This window comes from Lepisma saccharinum, chromosome 1 (genome assembly GCF_977018435.1).
Source record: "Lepisma saccharinum chromosome 1, izLepSacc3.1, whole genome shotgun sequence".
NCBI lineage: Eukaryota > Metazoa > Arthropoda > Insecta > Zygentoma > Lepismatidae > Lepisma > Lepisma saccharinum.
In genome coordinates this window covers 202,112,523-202,137,804 of record NC_139229.1, presented here as the reverse complement: position 1 = coordinate 202,137,804, position 25,282 = coordinate 202,112,523, and the positions used below count along the sequence as shown (strand labels likewise).

Genomic DNA, 25,282 nt, shown 5'->3' with positions numbered 1-25,282 from the left:
CTGTTCGTCTTATTGTAGACACTTTTTCAAACGGGACAATCCCGGAAAAATGCCCTCCTCCACTCTCATACATTCGGAGGTATGCTCTATTGTCCCGTTGCCTTAAATTATACCGGAACGTCAGGGATGCGAAATATGAACCGGACCCCCCCTTTTTTTTTTCACATGATGGTATTATTATTATTGGAGACATACCGAAAAGGCGGCTGACTGAGTATAGATAGTTTGTTTTTAGAGACTAAAACTTGTTTTTTCATTGCGATGTCTAGCTAAATAAGCCATTTGATGCCACCTATTTTCACTCACTTCATTCTCAGAGGTTACCAATTCAACATTATTGACAATGTCAATTGCACTGGCGGGGGTAGAAGGGCTAGTGCCCCTGCCAGCAACTCCTACTACACCCCTTTACGAGCAGAGCAGACAAACCTTGTCAAGGCGACTTCCATAAGTAAGAGAAAACACTTCATAACTTTCGCATTTTTCAGTAAAACTAAAATTATTCCAACTGAGAAAATCTGGTCTATGTTATCATGCCATAGGAGTGTGAGAAGGGATGACAAATTGAAGGGATTGATGAGGCAAACATATAAAAATATAAAATATGTATTCCTTCTCAAATATCAAAGCTACTACAGTAGTAGGAGACTGATTTTGTTTTACCTTATGCAAACTGCTCCGACACGGATACCCGGTGTTATTTTATCAGAAATTTTAGAAAATAGATATTGATTAATTTATTTGCTTCATTCTACTTCGCTTTTCTTCCACTTTCTCTTTTGGCTAATTGCAAAGACGGCACTGACTGCGAGTCAAGACGGCAGAGCCTCGTTAGTCTTCAAAATTCAGTCCAGCTGCACAGCGTGGAAGGGGGTTTGACATTTGGGTGTTTTGAGGAAGTAACTGCAAAATGTTTATGTGAAATATATATTAAGCGTCATACTGACTACGATCATTGATGTCATGATGTCATTAAGCAAATATGAAATGTACACGCTCTCAGCTGTCAAGATCAGCCACAAACCCATTGCATACGTTCAGCATTAGTACCCAGAATAATATGTGATATGTGTGTTTTAATAAGTATTTTTTATAATTCTGTGTATCATTCGTGTCTCGGGTGTCGCGACAAGACGACACCGATAAAGACAAACATTTACAACTCTAGATCTGTGTTGTGTTGTGTTGCAGACAAAATTTCCCCTTTGCAAAGGTCAAAATTTCGCCTGTTCGTCCAATTTTTCCCTTCATACAAAGAACTCGCACAATAATGATAATAGTAGTTAGTAGTATCAGTAGTAGTAGTGTCAGCAATATTTTCATTGGCCCATGTTCGTACATATTAGAATCAAAATGTTTTACAAATTCATCACGTACTAGTACTTGCTAATAGCCTAGTTATCGCTAGAGCACCAGACGTCTAGAAAGCCAGGCATGAATATACAATTGTGTTTGTTCCTTCACCCATTCATTCATCCTCATCGTCTTTTTAACCGAATACGTAGGAAAAAGACGTAAATATTTTATAAATATGTAAGTAGACACTAGGCTTATACTGAAGAACTAACAGCAAAGGATTATGAATATGAAAATGGAACTAGTATAATCTTTAATACATATAATCTGTTCCAATATTGAGCCTGATGGTTTCATATTTCCATGTAATTTTTGTATCTTTCATGGAATTCCCTTTTTAGTTTAAATTCGGTCCGAATTTCCCTGCAAAAATGAAATTTTCCTTCATGTGGCAACACTGCTGTAGATGAGACTGTGCCAAGTTTCGTTTCGTCTCGGTGTCATCTCTAGATCTGTACAGGGCGATGGTATAGTCGTCGTCTTGCAATGAGGGAGTCTCGTGTTCGACACCCGGTGGAGACACATGTTGGTTCGGATCCTCTTCGAACTGTAGTTCCAGTCCCAATTAATCTCTTTGTGCACAAAGTGGACTTAAAAACAAAAAATCAAAACTCTAGATTTGAACCTTAGAAATACCGACACTCAAAATTATATTTCAGTGCACTGGTAGGTAAGAAGAGTTAAAAATTCAGTCGTCAGGTGATGACTATAGTGAATTTTCATCGCCCTACATTCTGAGCTAGTGTCCAGCCCGTTATCTTCTTTCAATCAGCCCCACCACACAGTATAGTGGTTAGCGACACACCGCCAAACAATATGTTCGAATTCTGAGCGTGCGAGTTGGATTCGCTTACGATGGTAGTGTTGTTAGTATTTATTTATCCTTTTCATCAGTTTAATTAACCTAAGAAACATAGAAAAGTCAAGAAAATTAATTAAAATATCGAACATTACACGTTATTGTTTACCTTTATTGATAGATTAGTTTATCTCTTGTAAGACATTACATTTTAATATGATTCTTTTGTGTAGACAAAAATGATTGCCTGTTACATGATACTGGATGATGTCCTGGGAAGTAGCGTACGTTTATAAATAAGCACAATAAACACCTCTTAAACAAGTAAACAAATACATTATCTTGAACTTCGAATAATCGAATTTTTCATTCGAAGTAATTTTTTCCCCTCTATAGATATTTAGCACCATTGTTTTCATTTGTGATGAGATTAGGTCAACACCAATTTAACGAAATACATGTTCGTAATTTATTTCTTATTTATATATATACCTTTATATATATATAATTTAACAACTCTAACATCAAATAGATATTCGTTAGTAAGCACCACTGGCATACGCCGTGGGGCTGATGGGGCTACACCTTCTCCCGAATTTTTTAGAAAATAGAGTTCAAATGGCAGTTGTGAAGAACTCGTGAAAATCAGAGTGGTAAATGCACCTCCCCTTCTTAATATAACCCCCGATTATCATTTTTGCCTTTGAACCACTTTTAAAACTAAGGTTGGAAATGGTAATTATGAACTGTTTTGTAGTGTATCCCATCCCCCTCCTAGAACGCAGCTACATAATATCCAATTCCAATTCCCTCCCCCCAGTAAAAATCCTGCCTACGCCATTGGTGTGCACTTTAATCTGTTGGAAAAAATTACATCTGGAGTTATGAATTCTGGAACTTACGTACAGTCACCGGCAATAAGAAGAGGACGCCTAGATCCTGAAATAATCTCTTCCCTGCAAGGCGCTATGTGTGTTGCCTAAATCTGCGGTTGTTGTAGAAGTTACCATTGAAAATTTGCTATTAAAATCCACTTATCGCCCTAGAGTTGGGCAACAAAGTTGCAGGGAAGCGAGCATTTGTGGATCTAGGCGTCCCATTTTTATTGATGGTGACTGTACGTGTATCGATGTTGCTTTTTGGTGTATAACAATTATTTTATTACCAAAAAAGTGCTCTTTAAAAGAAATCACTTGGTGTAATTGTGTGAGAAAGAGTCCAGGGGAAATTATATACCTATGTCTCAATTATGATAAAATTAACTATTATGTGAAACTGTGAAACAAAATAGATTGGACGGTGTTTTGAAACTTTTTGCATGCATTTTTCATTTCTTAGAAAGAAAGTAAGTTAAAAATGTCTGGGACAAGGTGCTTCTTCCTGTGAAGCTTGAATTCAGTAGAAATAGCATAATTTCTTCATATTCTCACAACCATTAGATTGAAAATTTATTGTCAAGTGTTAAATACATTGATGCATTGTAGACGATATTTGGTAGAAAATTGAGTTGTTTGTAAATGTGTGAGTATGTTGATACGAAGATATTCATAAGCAGGCTCCAACGAGGTCCGCGTGGGAGCATCCGTCGACACAGCATCTGTGGAAGAGTTGGGCAGCGTTTGTAGGGGGATTTGTTTTTTTGACTTGTTTCAATTTCTGCTCCATTTCGAGAAATGGCCGCAAGGGATCCCACACAGGAAATACTTTCACTAGAAAAAAGGAAAAAAAAACTAATTACATTTCCAAATATGGAAACAACAATGTGAACTAAAATCAAATGGAGAGTGGCCAGCAATAACAGCAAAGATGTTACATTAATAACCGAATAATGATTCAAATTCTAGGTCATGGCTGTTTTATTTGTCATACTGACGTGAGCAAAGTAAAGTGATAAATACGAAACAGAAAAATGGTTAATTGTCTCAACGCAAGTGCGAAAGGTGCGGATTTCGATCCTCGGTAGGTAACCCCAAAGTCTTGATATTGAGTCAACATCAGTGCATAATATATAGCGTTAAAGTTATATATCACCAGGGATAAGTACACACGCGGGATTTACGAAAAGGTCCTACTTAAACTTATACTGAATATTAATATTAAAAATATGTCTTCCAAGAAATGGTCTAAAGATAATATTGGATAAGCATAGTTTACACCGTAGCTACACCACATGCCATCATTTTCCTAAGTAGATTAAGTCTAATTTAACATGTACTTACTTTTTACTCAAGCTTTCGTCACATTATATGGCTTCATCTTACTTTACCCTCAGCTCCAACTTACCTTACCTTTCCCATGTTTTAACTTGACTATTCTTGTCTTATCTCCTGATGAAGCTACATGATGTGGTGAAAGCTTGTGTGAAAAGTAAGAACATGTTAAATTGGACTTAATATACTTAGGAAACATAATGTATCAAGTGAACTAAGATAAACATATTTAGTTTTAAATCCTATGTATTTGGAGTCCCTCTAAACATTCAAAATTGCACGGATTACGAAAAGATCCCATCAAACCTTCGACTTCACAATGTTTATATTGAATTTACATTCCTATAATTTTTTAACGGACATTGAGAGAGTGCAACATGTCGCTTTCTACATTTTTGACAACGCCGCATTCGATGGAACCGATTAAAACTTAAACTGCCCTATTAATATATAATTTTTTCACTATAAATGAACATGGACGAAAGTAATGTATTAGGTGGACCAAGATAAGCATATTTAGTATCAAATCCTATGCATTTGAGCTCCCTCTAAGCAGCCAGAATAGTGGCGGACATATAGTTGTCAACGGCCGTCATGGGCATCCAATGTATCGTGTTGTCTACAGTTGCGCGTTCGTAGAATCAGTTATAATGCCATAACATTCATATTTAACTTTAAAATGAATACTTTGAAAATATTTCCATCCCCCCAAATATTAATCATGTGGACTGAGATAAGAATAACTAAAATAAAATCCTATGTATTTTGAGAGCTCCGTGATCAAGAAAGCTGACAAAATGGCAAGAACGCAAGACACAGCTAATTTGAGATATTCAATATGGCCGACAAATATGACTGTTAATATTTACACAAGGAATTGCCTTTTCAGTTTACATAGGCAAGTTTATTGCAAACCCTATGCTTCAGGTGGATAATATAAAATAGTGTATCACTATTTTGGAACATAGAGGACATAAAGAGCTGAATGGAGGATAAAATTGCATTTGAAAAGACATTTAGCTTTCTTTTTGTAGGAAGTTTAATTGACCAGGGTGAGGAAAGAAAGGTAATATGCCCTAGATCAAAGTTGTAGTATATATCTAATCTAGATAGGTTTTTACCTATTTCATTTATATCAACTTTAGGCCCTGCGGAACTGCATGCAGCCTTGACGGCCTCTCGGAATTCTCTCGCCGTACAGGTCTTCGTTAGAGATATGCTTGGTTTCAGGAGCGCCACACATAACACCAGTAGAACAAGTTTCTTCTGAAACAAGGAAACAGAAGACAAAAATTGAGACAGCAATTTATAAAATTAATATTATATGTACTAACACATTTTTTCAAAATTCTAGAACATATAGACTAGCTATTAGTTCTGAATATTAGTGGCAATGGTTCTACATAAGCAAGCTTAATTAATTGGACATTATGCATTATCGAGCCCTAGTGCTCTAAACTATACTTATTCTAACACTATATTTCGAGAGAGTTCAAAGTTTAAAGCACTAGACAATAGATAATGCCCAATCAACATTGCATGCTATCATATAGCAATGCTGATTAACCGTTAGAAGATCATATGCAGAGGCTTCATGGGTGCGCAGATATTGAAAGATACATTTTTATCTTTTGTTTTACCTCAGTCTTTCTTGGTTAATGTCGGGAGGGTACATTCAACGTAACCTTCGTCTAATTCCTTCTATCCTGCATCCTGCTTTAGTCTGCACCGTCATAGTTAACTCAAGAGTGCGAAAATGTGGATGTCAGTGTAGGAACCGAGCACTTCGATGTTTCTCGAAATTTTGAGGGAGCGGCCTTTCCACCCCTTGCAGGTCATCAACAGGCAGGGTTGGGTATCGCCGTCGCGTCAAAACAATGCTTCCAGCTCGAGTAGTTTGTGACCAGATTGAAGAATGACCGCTTGTGCGGCGGTAAACCGCATATGTGCAAACAGTTACAAGTGGTCCCGAATCAGAGCGCAATACACGCTAAAATAAGTACGTATAATGCTGGCGTGATGCCTATGTAGATTATCATATCTCGGGGCAAGTAGTATTATTCGCAGCAAATAACTATTCTACTATACTATTGAGACAACCTAAAACACGCAACGTGTTAGAAGTAATTATCTTCACAAACTGTACGATTTCGAATCGCCCATTATCTTTCTCGATTTCGTGAAGACCGATTTTGAGAATCCTCCTTAGCAAACGATGCCTCCGCGATGGCGCAGTGGTAGCGTCGTTGCCTTGTAAATAAGGGGTCCTGGGTTCGATACCCGGTGGAGGCACATAGCGGTTCGGATCCCACTTTAAACAGTAGATCTAGTCCCGATTAGCCTTACTGTGCATAAAGTAGATTTAACTGTCTCAACTCCTTAACAAACCTTTCAAAGGATCAAAGCTTTTAAACAAGTAAACATCTAAGGAATAATTATATTCTCCTTGTGGTAAGGAGTCGTTGTCATCTAACAAATTTTATTGGTTTATTATATTGGTATTATTGAAAATATTGTGCCATACTAAACCTAACAACTTAACAAAGGCACATTGATTTCTTAATGAGGCACTTTTCTTGTGTTTCAGAGCAGGTTCAGTTTTGGAAGTATTACAATGCTTTACGGAGTCCGTTCGAAGAATTTTAAGAATATTGATGTTTTATCAGAGGGACCACCCCAGAATAAATATCTGTGGATGTTTTACAGGTTTCATCGCATTTAAGATGGTTATTTTCCGGTGCAACATGTCTGTTGCCACTCAGGCTGAAGAGCCTAATGACGCTGACAAAGTTCCGATTCATACGTGGCAGGAACGAACTCTGATTGGCACCATGTTGAAGCCCCAAGACCGACAGAACTCGAAGTGCTCGGATCCTATTGACATAAACTTTATTTTTAGACAACAACAATGCAGAAAGCATGATTTTGTTTAGTTTACATATTGCCACTTATTTGTGTTATTACGTTAACAGAGACGGGAAGGGTGGAGGATGATGGAAGAAAAGGACAAGAAAGTGATATGAAAAAGTCAGTGTTGTGTGTACTGTACAAGGTGCCTTCCCAGTATTTGCCTACGGTAGAGACACTTGCGAAAAACTCAGTCAGGTCGGCTAAATTTATTTAGTAGGAAATGCTGTTATTTCTTTGTAGTTTTGAGCACACCATCTCTAAAAATGTCCTTGACATACACGTGTATATAACTACTCGTAACTAAGCAATGTTATAGGCTTGAGTGTCCCACCCTCAAAAAATACCCTGACCTTCAGAAATATCACAGTTAAATTTCCATTTTTTATTTTCGAAATAACTTTTGAAGGCATATTTTTGAAACATGTATTTACATTTATATCACAAATGGAACCACTAACAAGTGCGAAGATAATCCCTATTAATGCAAACGTGTTATTGAAATGAGAGTACATACGTGTTAACGGCGTACCTTTGTAATCAACGAGTCCCGGGTACGATACCCGGTACAGGTACATAGTGGTTCATATCGCACTTTAAATTCTAGATCCAGTCCCGATTACCCTTTCTGTGCAAAAATCGGACTTAAGCAAAAACTCAACAAATAAAAATATGAGAATACGGCAAACCTCACAATGTTTTAGTTCCAGAAGTGAACTGACCAATCCCACAGGCCACAGTTTTTTCAAACTTTCATTTCTTCATCTGCACGAAGGATTTCCCAGTAATTTTACCACTCTCATATTATAGCTAGGCATCTCAACAATTTCCCAAGGAATTCAGAGGTCGCTAACATCAAATAGCTTAGGCAGCAAACGAGACACCTTTCTCACGAAGGAAAAAAAAAAAAAAAAAAACTGCAGCCACTCAGATGTGTGAGAGAAGAAATGCTGTCGTTACGTCTTTTACTGTTCCTTCAAATCCAAATCCATTGAAATGAAACATTTATTCATTCAGGATGGATCACCAAATGAGCAAATATTCAATTGATGGCTGCTTGAAATTTTTTTCGTGTCTCTCTACCGAGTAACGTAATGGTGGAGGGTTGATAGTTTAGTTTATCAGTTTCTCTTTGCCAGTATCACCAGAAAGTGGAAACCAAATATTCCTTAGTGCTGTAGGAAAGTGTTGATCTTCATTTTCAGATGGGGCATGGTTTCCAAGAAGACGAACGTCAGAAATTGAACCGTGGTTTTTGTTTCACCCAGTTTTTTCAGCATCAAACCTGTATAATCCCACAAATATTTTATCCATTTTCTCCGTTCTGTTTCGCATTGTAACACGAATTATCCGAATTATTTCACTATTTATAACAAAACAACCAGTAGTACCGACTAGACATGTTGACAAACTATACAATGTGCGTCAGGGGTGCCCACGAGGGGGACTACGGCGCAGACTCCGCCATCGAGATTTTTTGGGGGCGTCTGTTCCCTTTCAAATAACATTCAATTCAACATTTTTATACATTTCTAAAATATATATAAAAATGTTACACCTTAAATGCACCATATTTAATCCATTAGATGAAGAAAAGAAAGTACTTAGGGGCAGGGGTACTCACAGGTGAGTTTGTGGACGCCCGTTGCGTACAGCCAATTGGGAGGGGGGGGGTTATGATGAAAATTTGACGTGAACAATATAGCATTGGACACAAGTTACCATTGCTGCTTTATAATAGCAATTTCTGGACTTCCAAGGGAATTGTAAAGGATAATAAGGGGATATCCAACACTTACCTATTGACACGTAGATTCTGGGGGGATTGAGACTTAAACGTCTGGGGGGGGGCAATATACATTTCTTGAATATCAGTGTTAAATCTTAGATTACAGAGGGTATTTTAGTTAGGGGGGATTGAGCGTCAAATTGAGGGGGTATCCAATTTTTGTATATTACTATTGTCTAGACTCTAAACTGTTGCGAAAATTCTGGTGACTAAGAATTATTTGTTTTGGAGAAGGCAACATCCACTCTTCAACATAAGCAATAAGTCTAAATTGGCACGGAAATTTTGGTGAGTATTAAATTTAAGGGGGGGAGCTAAAGTGTTAATTAAATCTTAGATTGTCGATGGATTTCTGTAGTGGGGGAAAGTTCGAATATTATAATTACGGGATTATATTTAGCGGTATGGTTTCCACACGTTTTTGGCGCCGAACGTGCGAAAGGAGGAGCTAGGGAAGAGTAAATATCGCAGGGTTATAAGAAAGTATTGACATCCAATTGAATTAATTTTCTTGAAAGACTTCAAAGAAATGGATACAAAAATTTTCTTTCTCGGTTCGCTCGCAATATTGTATTACGATAATGCGTGTTTCGAATTTAGTAAAGTTTTATACTATATATATATATACTATATATATATATACTGCAATACAAGACATGAACTACTTTCTCGGTGTTGATTCATAACATCACTTCATACAATATATTGCTTATAATGTTAGTATTCTGCTCAATTTAAAGCAGGTGCATCATTTGGATGATGCACTTCTATTTGTCGTATTATTGTAGTATTAATTTCCTTTATGCTGTAATAATTGTACTAAGTGTACTACATATTGTACAGTAACACCTTGCACGTTACCCGATAAAACAGAAAAAAAATAATATCAAATTCCTTCGCATTTCTAACACCTTGTCGCAGGACAATTTTACTATAACAAGTGGCATTTGCACTGAAGATAGAATACACGTAATTATTGCTATGAATTACTAAAATAATTATATTTATCCCAAGCAGAGGGAGCGAATTCTTTGAAGGAGGAACCGTATTAAATTCTCGCAATTAGCTTGGGAAGGAATTAATAGCCAAGGTTCTGTAATGTCCCATGAAACAATAATTGAATCGGTCACACGGCTGCAGCATGTTATTTGGTTTGCCCAGGTTGAACTTTCTATCTTAAGTTGTGTAACAATTTCTGCTAAATACTCAAATTGTGTGTTATATAAATCTCATAAATCTATTCTCCATTCGCACTGTTTAAAGGCATATTTATATAATTTTACTTATTACCCATAACCAATCAATGTGCCAGCTTTCCATAATTTCGAATACTGAACTATTAAAAATATATGGACATTTTAACATGGTATTGTATTCAAACAAACAAGAATTAAAACTATCGGGGGGGGGGGATATGATGAACGATTTTGGGGAGGTAATGAATCCACGGTCTTGGGGTGATATTCGATTATAGGTTTTTAAAAGTAGGTTGCGTTCCAGTTTGGGGGATTCATGATTGTCAAGTTTGCTTGTTTTGTGTAGTGGGAGTGACATTCTTGCACAAATTCCAAATGATGAAATAATAGATAAATGATAAATTTGCAAGGTCCAGTATTCAGAAACAAAAACTTCCTTCAATATCTTCATACTAAAGTTTGTTTTAGCATATATTTGTCTTGTAAATAAACATTAATTTGAAAACGATACAAGCGTTCTACTTCTGATATTCTTTTTCAATGAGTAATCAAAAAACAGAGCAAAAAGAGTAACATGGCTTACCATTCACGTGATTGTCTGAGAACTTAAGATTTCTTATTTCGTCATAAAAATGTACTGTGTAAGCTGTGGTTCAATAAATAGGCTACTATTAATTATTTTCTTTCTACAAAATATTAAGTTTTCTTAGTGGATAACAATTGTTCATTTTGTTCATATACATGTTACAATAAATGAGAATAAGAAATAAATAGTAAAAGTCAATACGTGTCTTTACTTAAATTCATATAATTATCTATTGTATTTCCAAATATGCAGTGTATTTGCTCTTAACAGAACTCGAACATTGTTATTTCATATAAATTTAAGCAGATTATAAATGATAATTCATCTTATGACGTTAAATATGTTAAGAGTTATCTTTATATCCATACCATGTAGTTTGATGTGGCAATTCATCTCTTATCCCCTGATTAATGGTAAACCTTGCTCATACTAGACGCAAAACAGATCATCGAGTTTCCACTTTGCACTACAGAGTATTTGATGCGATAGTGACATGTTAGATGTAGAAAAGGAATAACTCAAGTGAAGTGTTCATTAAAGCTAAAAATATATATATCCGGAAACACTGTCCTAATTAAATACTTTACGTGGATTATGACATGAACATGGGTGAGGGGTGCTTCATTTTCTTTTGGGTGGATGTTACATTGGCTTTTGGGATCTGGCGGACACAGAACCTAAAAGGACCTTATATTTCATTTTACAGATTTTGATAAATAATTTCCACGGTTGAAATGAAATAAAGTAACTATTATGGCATTTTGCGACGCTCCATAGGGCGGTAGTTTTGGAGGAGCAGGAGGGACTACAATGGAAACTGAACGGTGAAAGCAAATAAAGATAAGAGGTGACAAAAATAGGAGACGACGAAAGATAGGAGGCGGTGAGTGATAACCTTATTTTGCTTTTCAGATGTTTACACAGTTGGGACAAATTTTAAAAATATATTAGGGTATTTTTCATCACGCATGGCAAAGCAGTGACAACAACGGTGAGCTGTGGGGGATGGGAATGATGGGCTAACAACCATCCCAGTCTTGACTCTTTCCCCCCCACCAGTAAATAATAATAGACAAATACATACTATTTGTTCTCAAATGGGCATTTTGTATAGTATTTCGGTCTATATTAAATATGACTCTCATTCCAGATTATTCCCACCATTACTTCAGCCTCCTCACTTTTTCATTTTTTCATATGATTTCACTGTGGAAAGATCGTAGGTGGGAGGGCAGCAGGTGGCATGTGCCCTGGACGCTGAAACTTGGTGGCGAAAATTATTTACGTGAACTACAACTACCAATCTTAGTAGCTTGCAAGGGCGGGTTAAATGGGAGGATCTTGTAGGGGACTCAGGAGACTATCGAATTCTCAAGTGCCTTATTTTCTTTTCTTAGTTATTGATAAATTTGCATAAATGCATTTTGGTATATTATGGCACTTGCTAAGGCCGCAGTAGATTGGAGAGAGGGGCCAGTGAACATTTTCATTTTCTTCTTGTGGGAATTTTTCATATGTTGCACCCACCAGTCATTTGCGTATCTCCTATGTGGTTGGAGCGAGACATTACTATCGATCTACAGAGGGGGTTAAAGTGTTACGGGGGTGACAACCCTAACTTGAGGATCTTGGGGGTGCGGGGTGTGCGATTGTCTTCCTTCGAAATGCCTTATTTAATATTTTTCAGTTATTAATACATAATTTGCGTAATTCATATACTGTGTGTGTCCTATAAATATCGGTATCGGAATCGAAAAGTATCGGTTGAAATTCATCTAACGATACCAGCCGATACTTTTTCGTCACGTTGGTCTTTCATGGGGTCCACAAATATGCTGCGGGATAATTTCGCGAAATCTGGAAATTATGCAAGATTCAAACAAACTTTATTTTTCTTCTGTGCCAATTTTCCACGAAAAACTGTATTTTGTGATTACATAACATCTATTTTCATATCCTTAATTTAATTCTTGAATATTCTAAAGTAAATTTCTTGGTAAATTGATGCATGCAATTGGAGAAGAATATTTACACACTAATATTGATTAATATTTTGAACAAACTTTAAATACCGTAAAACCTAGTTAATCCGAATAACGATATGCCGGACATCGCTTAATCCGGACAGGCAAAAGGCAAAAGGCAAAGAAAAAGAAAAAAAAGAAAATGAAAGCAGAATTCAAGGTTTTAAATGTGGCTATAGATAAGTCAAAAAGAGAACTTCCCAAATAAAAGGCAGTCAACCACTGATGAAATTCTCTTTCCCGCAGACTTTGTAATGTACTGTATAGTGTATTTAGTATTTAGGCCTATGCCCTTTAAATACACCATAATAAACGTGTTTTGTTGCTATAAACGGAGTTTTAATGCACTTTCTACTGTTCTTTTAGGTTATTTCAATTAATGCGGACTTTCGTTAAACCGGTCAACTTATCCCCCCATTAGTCCGGATTAATGAGGTTTTACTGTATTACAACTTTCAAATATCGGTATCGGTTGGAATCGGTAAGAGTAGCGGCATCGGTATCGGTATTGGTTCATAGTGCTATCTGTTGCTTGAGTTTGTGTTTAATCAAATAACAAAGCTCACTTTGTGCACAGACAGGCTAATCAGGACTGAACCTACAGTTTAAAGTGATCCGAACCACTATGTGCCTTCACGGATTGAATTATTATATAGAAATACTGATGATTACAAAACTAACACAGAGCGTTGCAAGAACATATAACTTCAAACTGAAACAGTGTTTTGGAGGGAAATGCTCCAAGCACTAAATAATTTTCAAACAGGGAAGAGAGAAGAAACAGCATCCAGAGGGGACAATTCGCTCCGTTTTCCTACAAATACCATTCGGTTTTAACTTTGGTTCAAGCTTTAGTTCAGTATGATTTTAAACGAACTTCTCTGCATTCGCTCCGAAATTTTCCTATGATGTAGTGTTTCGAATCTGTTTTCTTTACAGGAGAGTAAGATATCATCATCACTCGGTCACAAAGTTGTGATTCTGTCAATAGATATCATAATATACATACACAGTTTGAAAGCCCTATACGTGTCACTTATAGCGACATTTGAAAAATAGTTTGAATCCTGAGGATTTGAAGTGAAAGCATTTTGTATGGGGGAACTCACTTTTTGTTCGTTGCTTTGTAAACAACGGGTCACGGCTTCGATACAAGGTGGAGAAATATAGGGGTTAGTTTTACGGATCATACTTTCAACTGTAGGTTCAGTCCCGATTAGTCTATCTGTACATAAAGTGTACTTAAATGAAAAATTCTAACTCAAGTCACGTCTGTTGAACTTAAATATCAAATTTATTTTGCTTTATGAGAAATGTATTTCTGGTAATATAATTTGAAGTAACATAGGTACTGTTTTGTGGTTCACGAAATTTAATATGAGTGGTGTGTGCACAATAAACGTGGCAGCATTTTATGACAGGACCGTTGATAGGTGGGTGTGAGAGGGAGGTGGGTGTTGGACGCCAAAAGTTGGGGAGGGGACGTCATATAGACATCCGCCCCCTCCGAGTGAACGTCTTTTATCCGCCACTGACCTCGTAACGTGAGTTGATGGAAGTGATGTAGGGACACTTACTTTTTTTTTTGCCCATTCAAACAAATGTTTACTTGCCAGAATATAAATATAAACTAATAAATGGTCTCGTTATGGAAATATAGATAAATATGTACTAACGTGTGATTATGTACCAATATCGCAATGTTTTCTTTTAGAAACGCCTATCATTAATATTGCATCAACATCATTTCCACTATATATATATAGTGAGCTGGAACATGAAGATTGTATGCTATGTGTGCACGCGCTTGCGGATGGTGAGTCAACCTGTCCACTCCCCACCCTACCAAATACTAAAAACTAGATAAATAAATGCTCTTTAAACCCATGTGCAGATTTTTGTGTGATGTGTTTTGGGATATATATTAATTGTGACTGCCCCCCTCCAGAAAATACTTCACTCCTTTATCTGATTCCCCACTATTTTATTTCTGGGTCCGTTGCTGGACGCGTTGCTTGAATATATTCGATGCAAAGTTCAACTTCATTGTGGAGTTATGGAAAGAAGCAGAACATTTACATTTTTATCAACACCATTGCAGTGTTCTCTTTCTAACACAACTCGCTGACCAGTTTCCTCATCGTGTCGCCTCGGCCTGTTGGTCGCGCATGCGTAGTGAATACTTTTTTCTTATTTTTTAAACAGACTGAAAGGGACCTTGTCGCTTGTCACTTCGGTGTGAAACTCCTGTGTCACTCCGGTCTGAAAGCTGCCGCTCGTCACAAATATTCAGCAGTGCTTGGAGCGAGCAGCGCCATCTTGAGGGAAATGTGCCTGCCTTCAACCTTACGGACATCTACTGCTAGCTGAGTCAAGCTAGGAACCAGTGTGCAATCACAGCCCAGAACGGTTATTTTGACAAAATCCTGTTTCCCTAATGGCTGCTTTGGGGAGGGGGAATTTTAACGTTGTCGGCTCTTCCCGAAGATTGGCAATTTGACCGCGAGTTCCTTGGCAGGTAAACGCGGCAACAGAGGGTCATTGCCATAAAGGCGGCCTCCACGCCGGTAGATACCGCGATTTCACTTCTAATATTACATTCCGATGATGATGATGATGATAATAATAATAAATAATAAAGCCATTGCTGTACCCGAGTGTGTTTAGTGGTACACTCAAGGTCTTCCTACAGAGCTTCGAGACCCTACCTGAACAGAGATATTTCTTTCTTTTGGAGTGTCCCATCACCAGTTCATCTAATCACCATTCCGTCCTCTGTTGCAATTACACAAAAGTAACAAAAATGCAAATTAAAACATTAAAAATACAAAAATAATAATACAGTACTCACCATTGCATAAATAGAAATCGTATTTGCATATTCCTAGTTCAAACTCCTGGCCATAAAAACCACAAAATACACTCAAACTCCAAACTGCACATTGATTGGTTCCATTCCGTGTCTCTTTTTTATCTTGCAAGATTCACACTTATGCAACACTGGCGAACCAACCCCCTCGGGAAATTTGAAGAGAGGCTTGTATCTGCCACGGAGTGCTGAGGAGCACTGCTTTTTAAACTTCCGTCCTACCACACTCTCCATGTTGCATTGCCATGTGGAAGTTCATTCACTCCTCACCATGACTAGAACTATTACAAGCATTCGTCCTTCCGGAGTTGCATTTCGTTGAGGTAAGCATATTTTGTTATATGTTTTCTGTTTTGTGCTAGATTTGCTCCATTCGGTAGTCTGTTCTTTCAACAGCAGTGGATCAGAAGAATTCATAACACCAGTCAAGTAGGTCGGATTCACCTGCCCGGTTTCACAATTGGCATACCAGGACAAGTCGCTTTCCTAACTATAATTGCAACAATATTTTCTTTTTGCAATTATATTTAAATTGAAATTCATAAACTTTGGAGCCAAATATGGTTCAGGTCACTAATGACGTAAGCACCTACACTAACAGGGACAGTTTTCACTGGCGTATGGAGGATTTTTTTTTCGGGAGGGTCTGGAATTGCTTTACTTGGAGGGAGTGAAATACTCGACAAGATATTTCATAATTTTAAAACATTTCACTGTCAAAAATGGCAATCAGCGTCATTTGACGGGGGGTTTTCACTTGCCACTTTGTTTTTTCCTTGAGTTCTTCACCGCATTTATTCGGAAATGTTGATTTTTCTCAAAATTTCGGAGAGGGCTGTAGCCCCATCAACCTCACTGTGCGTACGCCAGTGACGGTTTTGTATGGAGGGTCACTGCACTAGTTCAGTCACTGTACTACTTCAGTCACTGTGCAAATTAACGAGTGGGATGCCGGAGCCCCCCCCCACACACACACACAATTATCACCGACAAAATAAAAGAAAATAGTTTATCCCTGCCAGGCATGTTTTTATCCCCCTCATATAAACGAAATTGAAAGCATATAGTACACTATTTCGTAACTGTGTTACAAACCCAATTCACAAATCATTCGTGTCCATTAACGATCCCAGTCATCAAAGATTTCCCTGCCAAAAAGTATGCAGCCTTGTGGATTAAAGAAGGACATACTTCTGCAACTGACCAACCTTACCGAGCCGAGGCAACAGCAGGCTGTTTTCCACTTACGTTTTCGTGGCATATTCTGATATTTTAAACGTATTAATTAAAGTGTTCACAAGAAAGTTTTACGTGGGTTAGATGAACATTGTGTTTTGAACTTGGCAACAGAAATTTGGACAAGTTGGACAGCATGATGAAATTGATGAAGGGACACTTACGAAGAACAGCAAATATGTAAGAAACTACGTAAGTTACGTCTTAAAGTCACTAGACCAAATTCTTAGACAATGATTTCCTCCATGGAATGGTTTTTGTTTCGTGCCTTTAGAGTCAATAATTAAGATGATGTGTAGTTTAATACAGAGTCATGTGATTCTCTGTATTTTACGTGTTCCATTATTTCTTATGATATTGATGAGAACGTAATACTGCGGTGTTCGTTCACTTGCGTTTGTTACATGTTGTTTTTGTTGTTTAAAAATGTATGCACAAAGAAGTGGCGATTACTTATCTAAACTGGTGTGGGGGGACTAACATGAACAGTTTACCTACTGCAATAAGAGAGAATCGTATTGAAAATGGAATTCGAGCAGATGATTCTTGATTAAAATTCTTGAAGATTTAATACTTTGATTGTCTGTCTGCACAAGCATTCAATTGAATTGAATTATTGTTTTTAGCCCGTTTATGCACATATAGGCTACTCGGAACTGGACCTACTCCTTAAGATAGGATCCAAACCACTGTGCAATGTGCCTCCATCGGGTACCGAACCGGGACCCCTTGATTACAGTGACATTTTGCTTGCACAAGCTTCGATTACTTTCATAAAATTGATCATTTGGCTCTGTGATTTTCAGATGAAAGTAAAGTCATACCACTAAAGCGTTTGTCTCATGGAACTGAGCAAATAGTCGAAGTTGTTAGCACAACGTGCTACGCCTTACGCCAGGGATCCCGGATTCAAATTTTGGTCTGGACATGGGTGTTCTTAGTGAATGTCCCTTCATCAATCCCATCATATCATCACTCATTCTCATCTTCGCTTCGCAATTAGCCAAACGTGGCAGAAAGGTGACTCTAAATAACAAAACTTTTAAATAGGTTTATATAATTTTCAATTCAGAAAACCATCTGTCTGCTTTTGCTAATGTGAAAGCGGCAGAAAGCAGGCACGTATCTACAAATATGTTTCGTGGGGGGTCCGAACCAAGTGTCTCAGGAAGAATAATAATAATAATAATAATAGTATAATAGTAGTAATAAGAATAATATTTAATTTAAAATTATTATATTAAATCTAATTAATACTAATTACAATACATAAATTGATATTATATTATTGTTACACGAATAGGTAAAAAGACTGTATAAGAATAGAGATATAACAGCGCATATTCATTACGTAGCTTACCTGTAGTTAAGATCGGAATAATTTACATAAAAACAAGTGACCTGGCAATGAAATTAATGTCAAATAGATTAATAATTGAATATTTATCGAATTACAAGAAGGATGTTACATGTAGTAATATTTTATGTATATTATTTTGAGTAGTAGTGTACATAAATCTTCTTTGCAATGTCATTCAAAGCCGTTTGATCCCAATATAATCCTTGCCTTCTAAAAAGTTCAGAGGAAATTATTAACCATCGAATTTTAGTACTTGGTAAGTCGTTTTTGTTCTTCAAAGCCGTATGATTCTTATATAATCCTTGTCTTCCTATAAGTTCAGAGGAAATTATACAACAAAGACTAAACGAATATATTTTTCATTATTTAATTTTAGTATTTGGTAAGTCTATGGGGAGGGGGGACGGGGGTCCGGACCCCTTGGACTCCCCCAATAAATACATTTTGGCAGCAAAGGACATGAAAGAGGCAGAGTATTCTTCAGTATAACGAAGCAAATGAACTATATCTTTAGTTTGGTCTGAGTTTTGGTTTAAAGTCCATGTTATACATATTAAGGATAACCGAGACTGGACCTACAGTTTAATGAGGGATCCTAACCACTTGTTCCTCCACCGGGTATCGAACACGGGACTCAATGAACTATGTTGTATCATAAGGAGATCAACATGCTTTTCACGTAATTCACGTCCATCATCTTGTACTTGAAAGAACTAGCTGATAATATTTGTGAATGAATTAAGAGTTTGAAATGTTTTTACATTTCTTTCAAGTTCAGTGTCTGTAGAACTTCACAAGAAGAAGGTTGCATCACTTTGTATGTGTCTACAACTGCTTTCATGCGTTTAAAGGAATTGCCCTGTTGTGAGGAAATTTTGTTTACCATCGGATAAAATATTGATACTGTGAACTAGCTCTCTCGGTTATTAAGACTTTGGTCAGAACCAGAGTTCGTCAAAATGGTGCTTCATTTTATATATATATATATATATATTTATCATGACAAGACTTTCAAAATATCTCTAAACTTCTCTTTAAGAGTATGGCATCGTCTGATCTTCCTGTTTAAATTATGAATAGCGCAATGTACTTCATAAGTTTGAATCACTGGCGTATGCAGGGGATGCTGATGGGCTACAGATCCTCTTGAAATTTTAAACCAAAATTTGAAAAGATAGGAGTAAAGAACTGAATTACTAAATTTTAACCCCCTAAAATGACTCCAGATTACCATTTTTGTCTTTGAACAACTTTTAGAACAAAGGTTAAAAGTAGTAATTATGAAATATTTGACAGCTTTTCACCAACGTAGGTATGTAATATGCACTTATACAATACCAGCCCCACCGAAAAAAGATCCTGCGTACGCTTGCGGCTTGAGATGCAAGTTGCTGCGTTCTTTCATGAATGTACACAGATTTACCAGCGAGCGTTTTAATATTAGCTTAATTGTGTTAAACCTTGCATAATTCACCCCACCTGTATTCCTTGCTTAGGATAGTGGGAAATCGTGGCATAATCTCTGAAGACGTACATCTATACGGAACACCAACTTTGGGTCTCTGCCTGCAACGGCCCAGTGGAACAAAAACGTAAGTCAGGAAAATTCATTACATGCTTCAGCACATTCGGGACTCAAGTTACCCCGGGTGCCCCGGGACACTGCCCCCCTTTCCACAGCCTACTTTCGTATGTGGTATAAATAAGATTGATTGATTTAAATTTTTTGAGTCCGTCGGTACATCAGGCCATTTTGCACCCTTCAGTGAATGTGATGAAATCCCCTTACATAAAACCCTTACGTCAAGTTTAAACATTTAAACATAGTGGTGTGAATTTGTCCACTTGCTTTTAGGAGAAATAACTGTCGGTTGCCTCACTTTGCAACCACAAACTTCAACTGTGAATGTGATGTTGCAAGTAAATTAATTGGAAAAAGTCTTAACGTTTTTAGTTTCTTACTTACTTATCAATTTGTACACAATGATAAACATTGTGATTTATATGAAGAATATGTTTGAAAATATTTTAGAATTTTTCATCAATCGGAAGAGCCGTGATGGTCTACACCGCAATGCGTCTAACTGCCACGCAGAACAGCTCGGTTCGATTTTCAAGGTCGGCGATGTAATGTGGTAATTTTCCCCGCCTTGTCCCCGCATAAACTTGCTCTGGGGCTCACCCAGCCTCAAATCAAATCAATACCTGGGAGGAAGGTAAATTCGGCTGGAGTGTGGTGCTGATCACATCACCTCCAAAATGACCTCGATCGAGAATGTGTGGGTGTACCCACAGATCTCCTAAATGTGCCTACGAAACATTGTCCTGTATGCAAGGGAATTTTATCTTATTATCAACCCATACCGGTGAGAGTTTTTCATAAGTAAAACTTTACGTGCTTTATGGGCTTGAGTAATGTCTATACCCTATCTCGGGTATCTCTGGAGCAAAGTTACAGTTAATGTTAGAGAAGGGTTGAAAGCGAATGGGCGGAGCGAATCAGTACACGTTGATTTAAAATACTGGTAGCGGTAGTCTATTTTCCCCTCCATGCAATTCCGTTCACTCTCACGTGATTATTGGTCGAGACCTCTCGAGACTCTACTTGCGCAGAGATTTGGTTTCATTTCATTTCACAAACTATTGCCATGTCGTACATTTCTGGGTAGAAAGTAAACTTCAAAATATTTTCTCGAGTTTTGAAATATTTCCATGGGACCACACCCCTCTAAAAAAAAATCATCTCCCGTAACCCATCATTTTAACAAAGAATATGCTAAACAAGTATTATCCGGAATAGAAGTTTAAAATAAACATTCCTTTTGCCAAAATATAATTTTTTTAATATCTTTTATTGAAATAAGTACCGGTAATTGTGTTATATTATCTGTCTCTAATTCCCATTATAAACATAACGTTCCAATCTGCTCCATATCATACTCCATATCAACATTCCCCTACGTAACTGAAAATGAAATCCCGCTATAGATACATTAACAAAACAAACAAACAAAATCCAAATTTTTGCAATTTGCTACAATCGCGAAACGTTAAATCACAAATACAATTGTCTTCAATTGGGCAACCAGCATACCTATCAAAGTATTTTTATTGTAGAATATTGAACGAACACAGAAATCGTGAAAAATTTACAACTATCTGTTGCATATACCGACCATGGTGATCTTCAACATCTGCAATCTATGACAATCTCATATTAAGAAAGCAACTCATTTTATTCATTGTGGCTTTCGAAGCCTATGTCAGTCAGCAATGATCGTCTATCTTTAACGTAATCCACATATCCGTCACACAGGAATTAAATAAACACGTTCTAAATCTATTCCTCGAAACGTCGGGTACAGAGTACAGAAGTGATCTAGAACATTTCTGCACCTCGGACAAACCTACAAGCAATTCAATATTTCTAATATTTTCACTGACAGTAGAAGAATTTCTACTTACCATTTCTGTAGACTTGATTACTACCTGTGGACAAGTAACTGCAGACTCCTATTTTCCCTTAGCTTTTATATTTAAAAAAATGCCCAATTCAAATTATAATTATTCAGTGCAAGAATATTCAGGCCTCTAATTTTTTCAACGTCTTAAAATTTCTTTAATAATTATAATGCATCGTAATAAATCTAGCGATACAGAAAATTTTGTCCATGCGTTATTATGAAGCTATAATATTCCGTAAAGCCAGATAGATATGCACCTTGTTTGGCATAGTTCGTATTACTATTTGTTCACTTATAAAATAATATTATATATTCGTTCTGTGACTAAAATATCACGGTCTAGAGTGAAGAACTTCATCTGTTTCTTATTATTATCATTTAAAACACAATAGTTTTATGATACTTTTTATTTGGACTTGGTCTTTTGAAATTATGGAACATAGAAGTGTTCTGCTGAAGAGAGTTACATCAAAAATAATAAAATTCCTCGAGCGAGAAAAATAATATCAAATTTTTCATATTTGAATTTTTAAGCTTGTATTAAGAAGATAAGATTTGTTATTTGACCGTGAAACGTAAACGAATTTTATGTGATTTATTTTATTTTCTATACTAGAAATGGAACTAACAGCGTTATCTGTCGTTATTTTTACGAAGACACGTGAGCGTCTTCTACTTGAGCTGAGCATGATACCCAATTTATTTATCGATAAACATTTCTTTGTCCGATTTACAAGGTCACGAAAACTCCCAGTTCAGCACTTAGGAAAATACTTCCGGCAAAACCATGGTCGTATATATAGTTCACGTAAGGGGGGTTAAACTTTTGGTATTATTGGGCTTGTTATATTTCATAAGTGAAAATTCGGGACACTGCTGACCTGAAGCTGGTTGGGGAGCGCGGGTTGTGGGGGGTGGGGGTGGGGAGGTGCTGGACCCGACAATGTTGTGTGTATGTACATATCCATTCTCATATTCTTCACACTGCTTGCAGAGATACAAATCTTTTTTCTAAGTATATCATTGACATAGGTGTGTGCAGACTGCGTGATTAGCGGGGACAAGAGACTAGATGAAAGTTCAGTCAGGAAAGAAGAAACTAATTTTATCTCACTCTTTTAGTTTTATTGCATTGAGGGTGTGTGCGTATCTAATAATATACTCGTGTATGCATATATATATATATATATAAATATAAATATATATATATATATATATATATATATAATATACTCGTGTATGCATATATATATATATATATATATAAATATAAATATATATATATATATATATATATATATATATATATATATATCTGTGTGTGTGTGTGTGTGTGTGTGTGTGTGTATTTTGCAAATTATTTAAATACATTACATAATCAATTCATCCTCCCCATAACAAATCAAGAGCAAAAATTATATAAATTGTCTCTGAAATATAAGCGTACCTTTCCCTTCGAACCATTGTTCCTGCATTTAAATAAAACTGTTTAGCAGCAACAGTCTGAAGTTCTTATTTATTATTTTTTCTCTCTCTCTCTCTCTCTGCCTCTCTCTCTCGTAATTTACAATGCAGTAGAGAAAATAAGTAAGTTGCTAGCGAAGTGCCCAAGAAAAAATTCTGATCCAAATTTTAGCGAACTGAAAACACTATTGATTTAATAGGGCACAAAAAATCATAGACCGCCATAGCATTCTCTTTAGTTTTTTTCATTTAGGTTGTTTGGCGCTGATAGCAAATCGGGGGGCAATTACCCCTCTGTGCCCACTGCAGATTCTCTTGGCCGTCTGGAAGAAATAATGCAAGAAGGACGTACAAACTAACAACTTCTTGAGTATTTTTTGTCGTGTAACTCTTAGATTCTGCTAGCCTTGCCTTCTTTTACTTAAATGTATGCCCTCCTTGCCCCCCCCCCCCTCCAATTGATTTCTGCACAATGCACCCTTTACTCCCTAGCTGCATTCAACTTTCGTCAGCTTGAATATACTTCATTTTCTTTGAGAATATTATAGAGTTTAATAACGGCAATAAGAATCCACAACAGGAAATTTCTAGATAAAATTTTAATATAGGAGGATGGACATCTGGATGGGAGTCAAGGATGGCTACACTTCTTTTCCACTTAGAAAACAAATGTCAATCTAAAAGTATATGTTTCACACGTATAATTTGATTTCAGTTACAGCAATTTACATAATTGAGGACTAAAAAGTGGTAAACGTTGTAAGTGCCAAAAGGGAAAGTGTTGGGAATTCGCATCGTTCAGCACATCAGCCCGGAAGAACGTTCACACTAGTGACCTCTTTACACGCTATTTGAACTACTTAAAAGGCTACCAGCCACTTTTCACGTTTACAACATTATAAAGCATGACACATTTCACAGTTTAAAGTGGAAATCTGTGTTTGAATAATTTGGCACTTACATCGTTTACCAATTTTAGTCCCCAATTATTATAATGAGGATTCGGGAATGCGATAATTTCAAATTCAAGTAGTGTTTTCTTGAGCGAGCAACACTATTATCGTAATGGAAAAGTACCTTGCTTGTCCCTGCGTGGAAAATATCTGGGGACGTGCATGATTTCGGGGGGAGGTGCACTTTTTTAATATCTCTTTTATAATACTGACATGTTCACAGTACCGAACAGTACACCTTTTGAGGTGTTCAACATTATCTTGCACTGCATGAATTCTATTTGGTTAGAACATGTGAAGATGTTTCAAACTCCCCACAGGATACACAGTGAAGAAACTGAAGAGTTTGCTGAAATATTTCTCTTCTACTAATATATTGTAATCAGTGGCATGCTCAGAATTTTCGAGAGGAGGGGGTTAAGTGTGCATTTTTATTTGTCATCTTTCATTTTGCCATCTATTCTTGCATCTTCGTTTTAGGAATACTGGGCTAAAGGGGGGGGGGTAATAACCTCCACCAACCCCACTTGGGCACGCCACTGATTGTATGGTCTGTAAAGTTTCTACAAATTGTGAATAAAATTCCACAAATCACACTACTTAGTATTGTCACTTTTCTGTTCATGTTGTGTCAAACAACTGAGAATGTTACGGTGTTTCCCTGGTTTTCTTGCACTGCCTTTTTTAAAAAAACAAATTCCTTTAAGAAAACTCGAAGGAAAGAAATTATAACTGATTTGACAGTCCCAATGCAGTTTCTTAACGCAGAAATTCCGAAACTATCAGTCCCATCTATAGTGTGTGAAATTAAGTAATGTTCTTCCCATAGGTTTCCCGTACTGTACATCTCGAATTTAGGAGAATAATATAAGTGCGAAGAAATGTTTATGACAAGCGGATAGAGCAGGTAATCTGGTAATTTTATTGAACCATAAGGGGGTTTGGACCGTTGAATCCCCCCTTAAATACTCCCATGGGCACAATCATTTACAGTTACCTCAAATTGGAAAGTAAAGCCCTGCGTAATGTCCTTAAGAAAGGAGATCTGTAATGGGTATTTTCTTTTTCT

The 25,282-nt window shown here is 36.8% G+C and overlaps 1 protein-coding gene across 1 annotated transcript; it reads right to left on the bottom strand.

Annotated features, from left to right (window-relative positions):
- Nucleotides 1-3,568: 3,568 nt before the first annotated feature.
- Nucleotides 3,569-21,936, bottom strand: LOC145978298 (uncharacterized). Its single transcript, XM_083110837.1, has 3 exons — nt 21,798-21,936; nt 5,487-5,631; nt 3,569-3,864 (listed from the first exon to the last, which is right to left on the bottom strand). Exons 1-3 carry the CDS (start codon nt 21,798-21,800, stop codon nt 3,701-3,703), a joined length of 312 nt encoding a protein of 103 aa, XP_082966963.1. The 5' UTR covers nt 21,801-21,936; the 3' UTR covers nt 3,569-3,700.
- Between the last annotated feature and the right edge of the window lie 3,346 nt (nt 21,937-25,282).

What these genes read in the sequence shown, in the direction of transcription:
- LOC145978298 (XM_083110837.1), bottom strand. An exon ending in AGTTGATATAAATGAAATAG is followed by an intron (nt 3,865 to 5,486) that starts GTAAAAACCTAT and finishes CCTTTTTTCTAG; the next exon opens with TGAAAGTATTTCCTGTGTGG.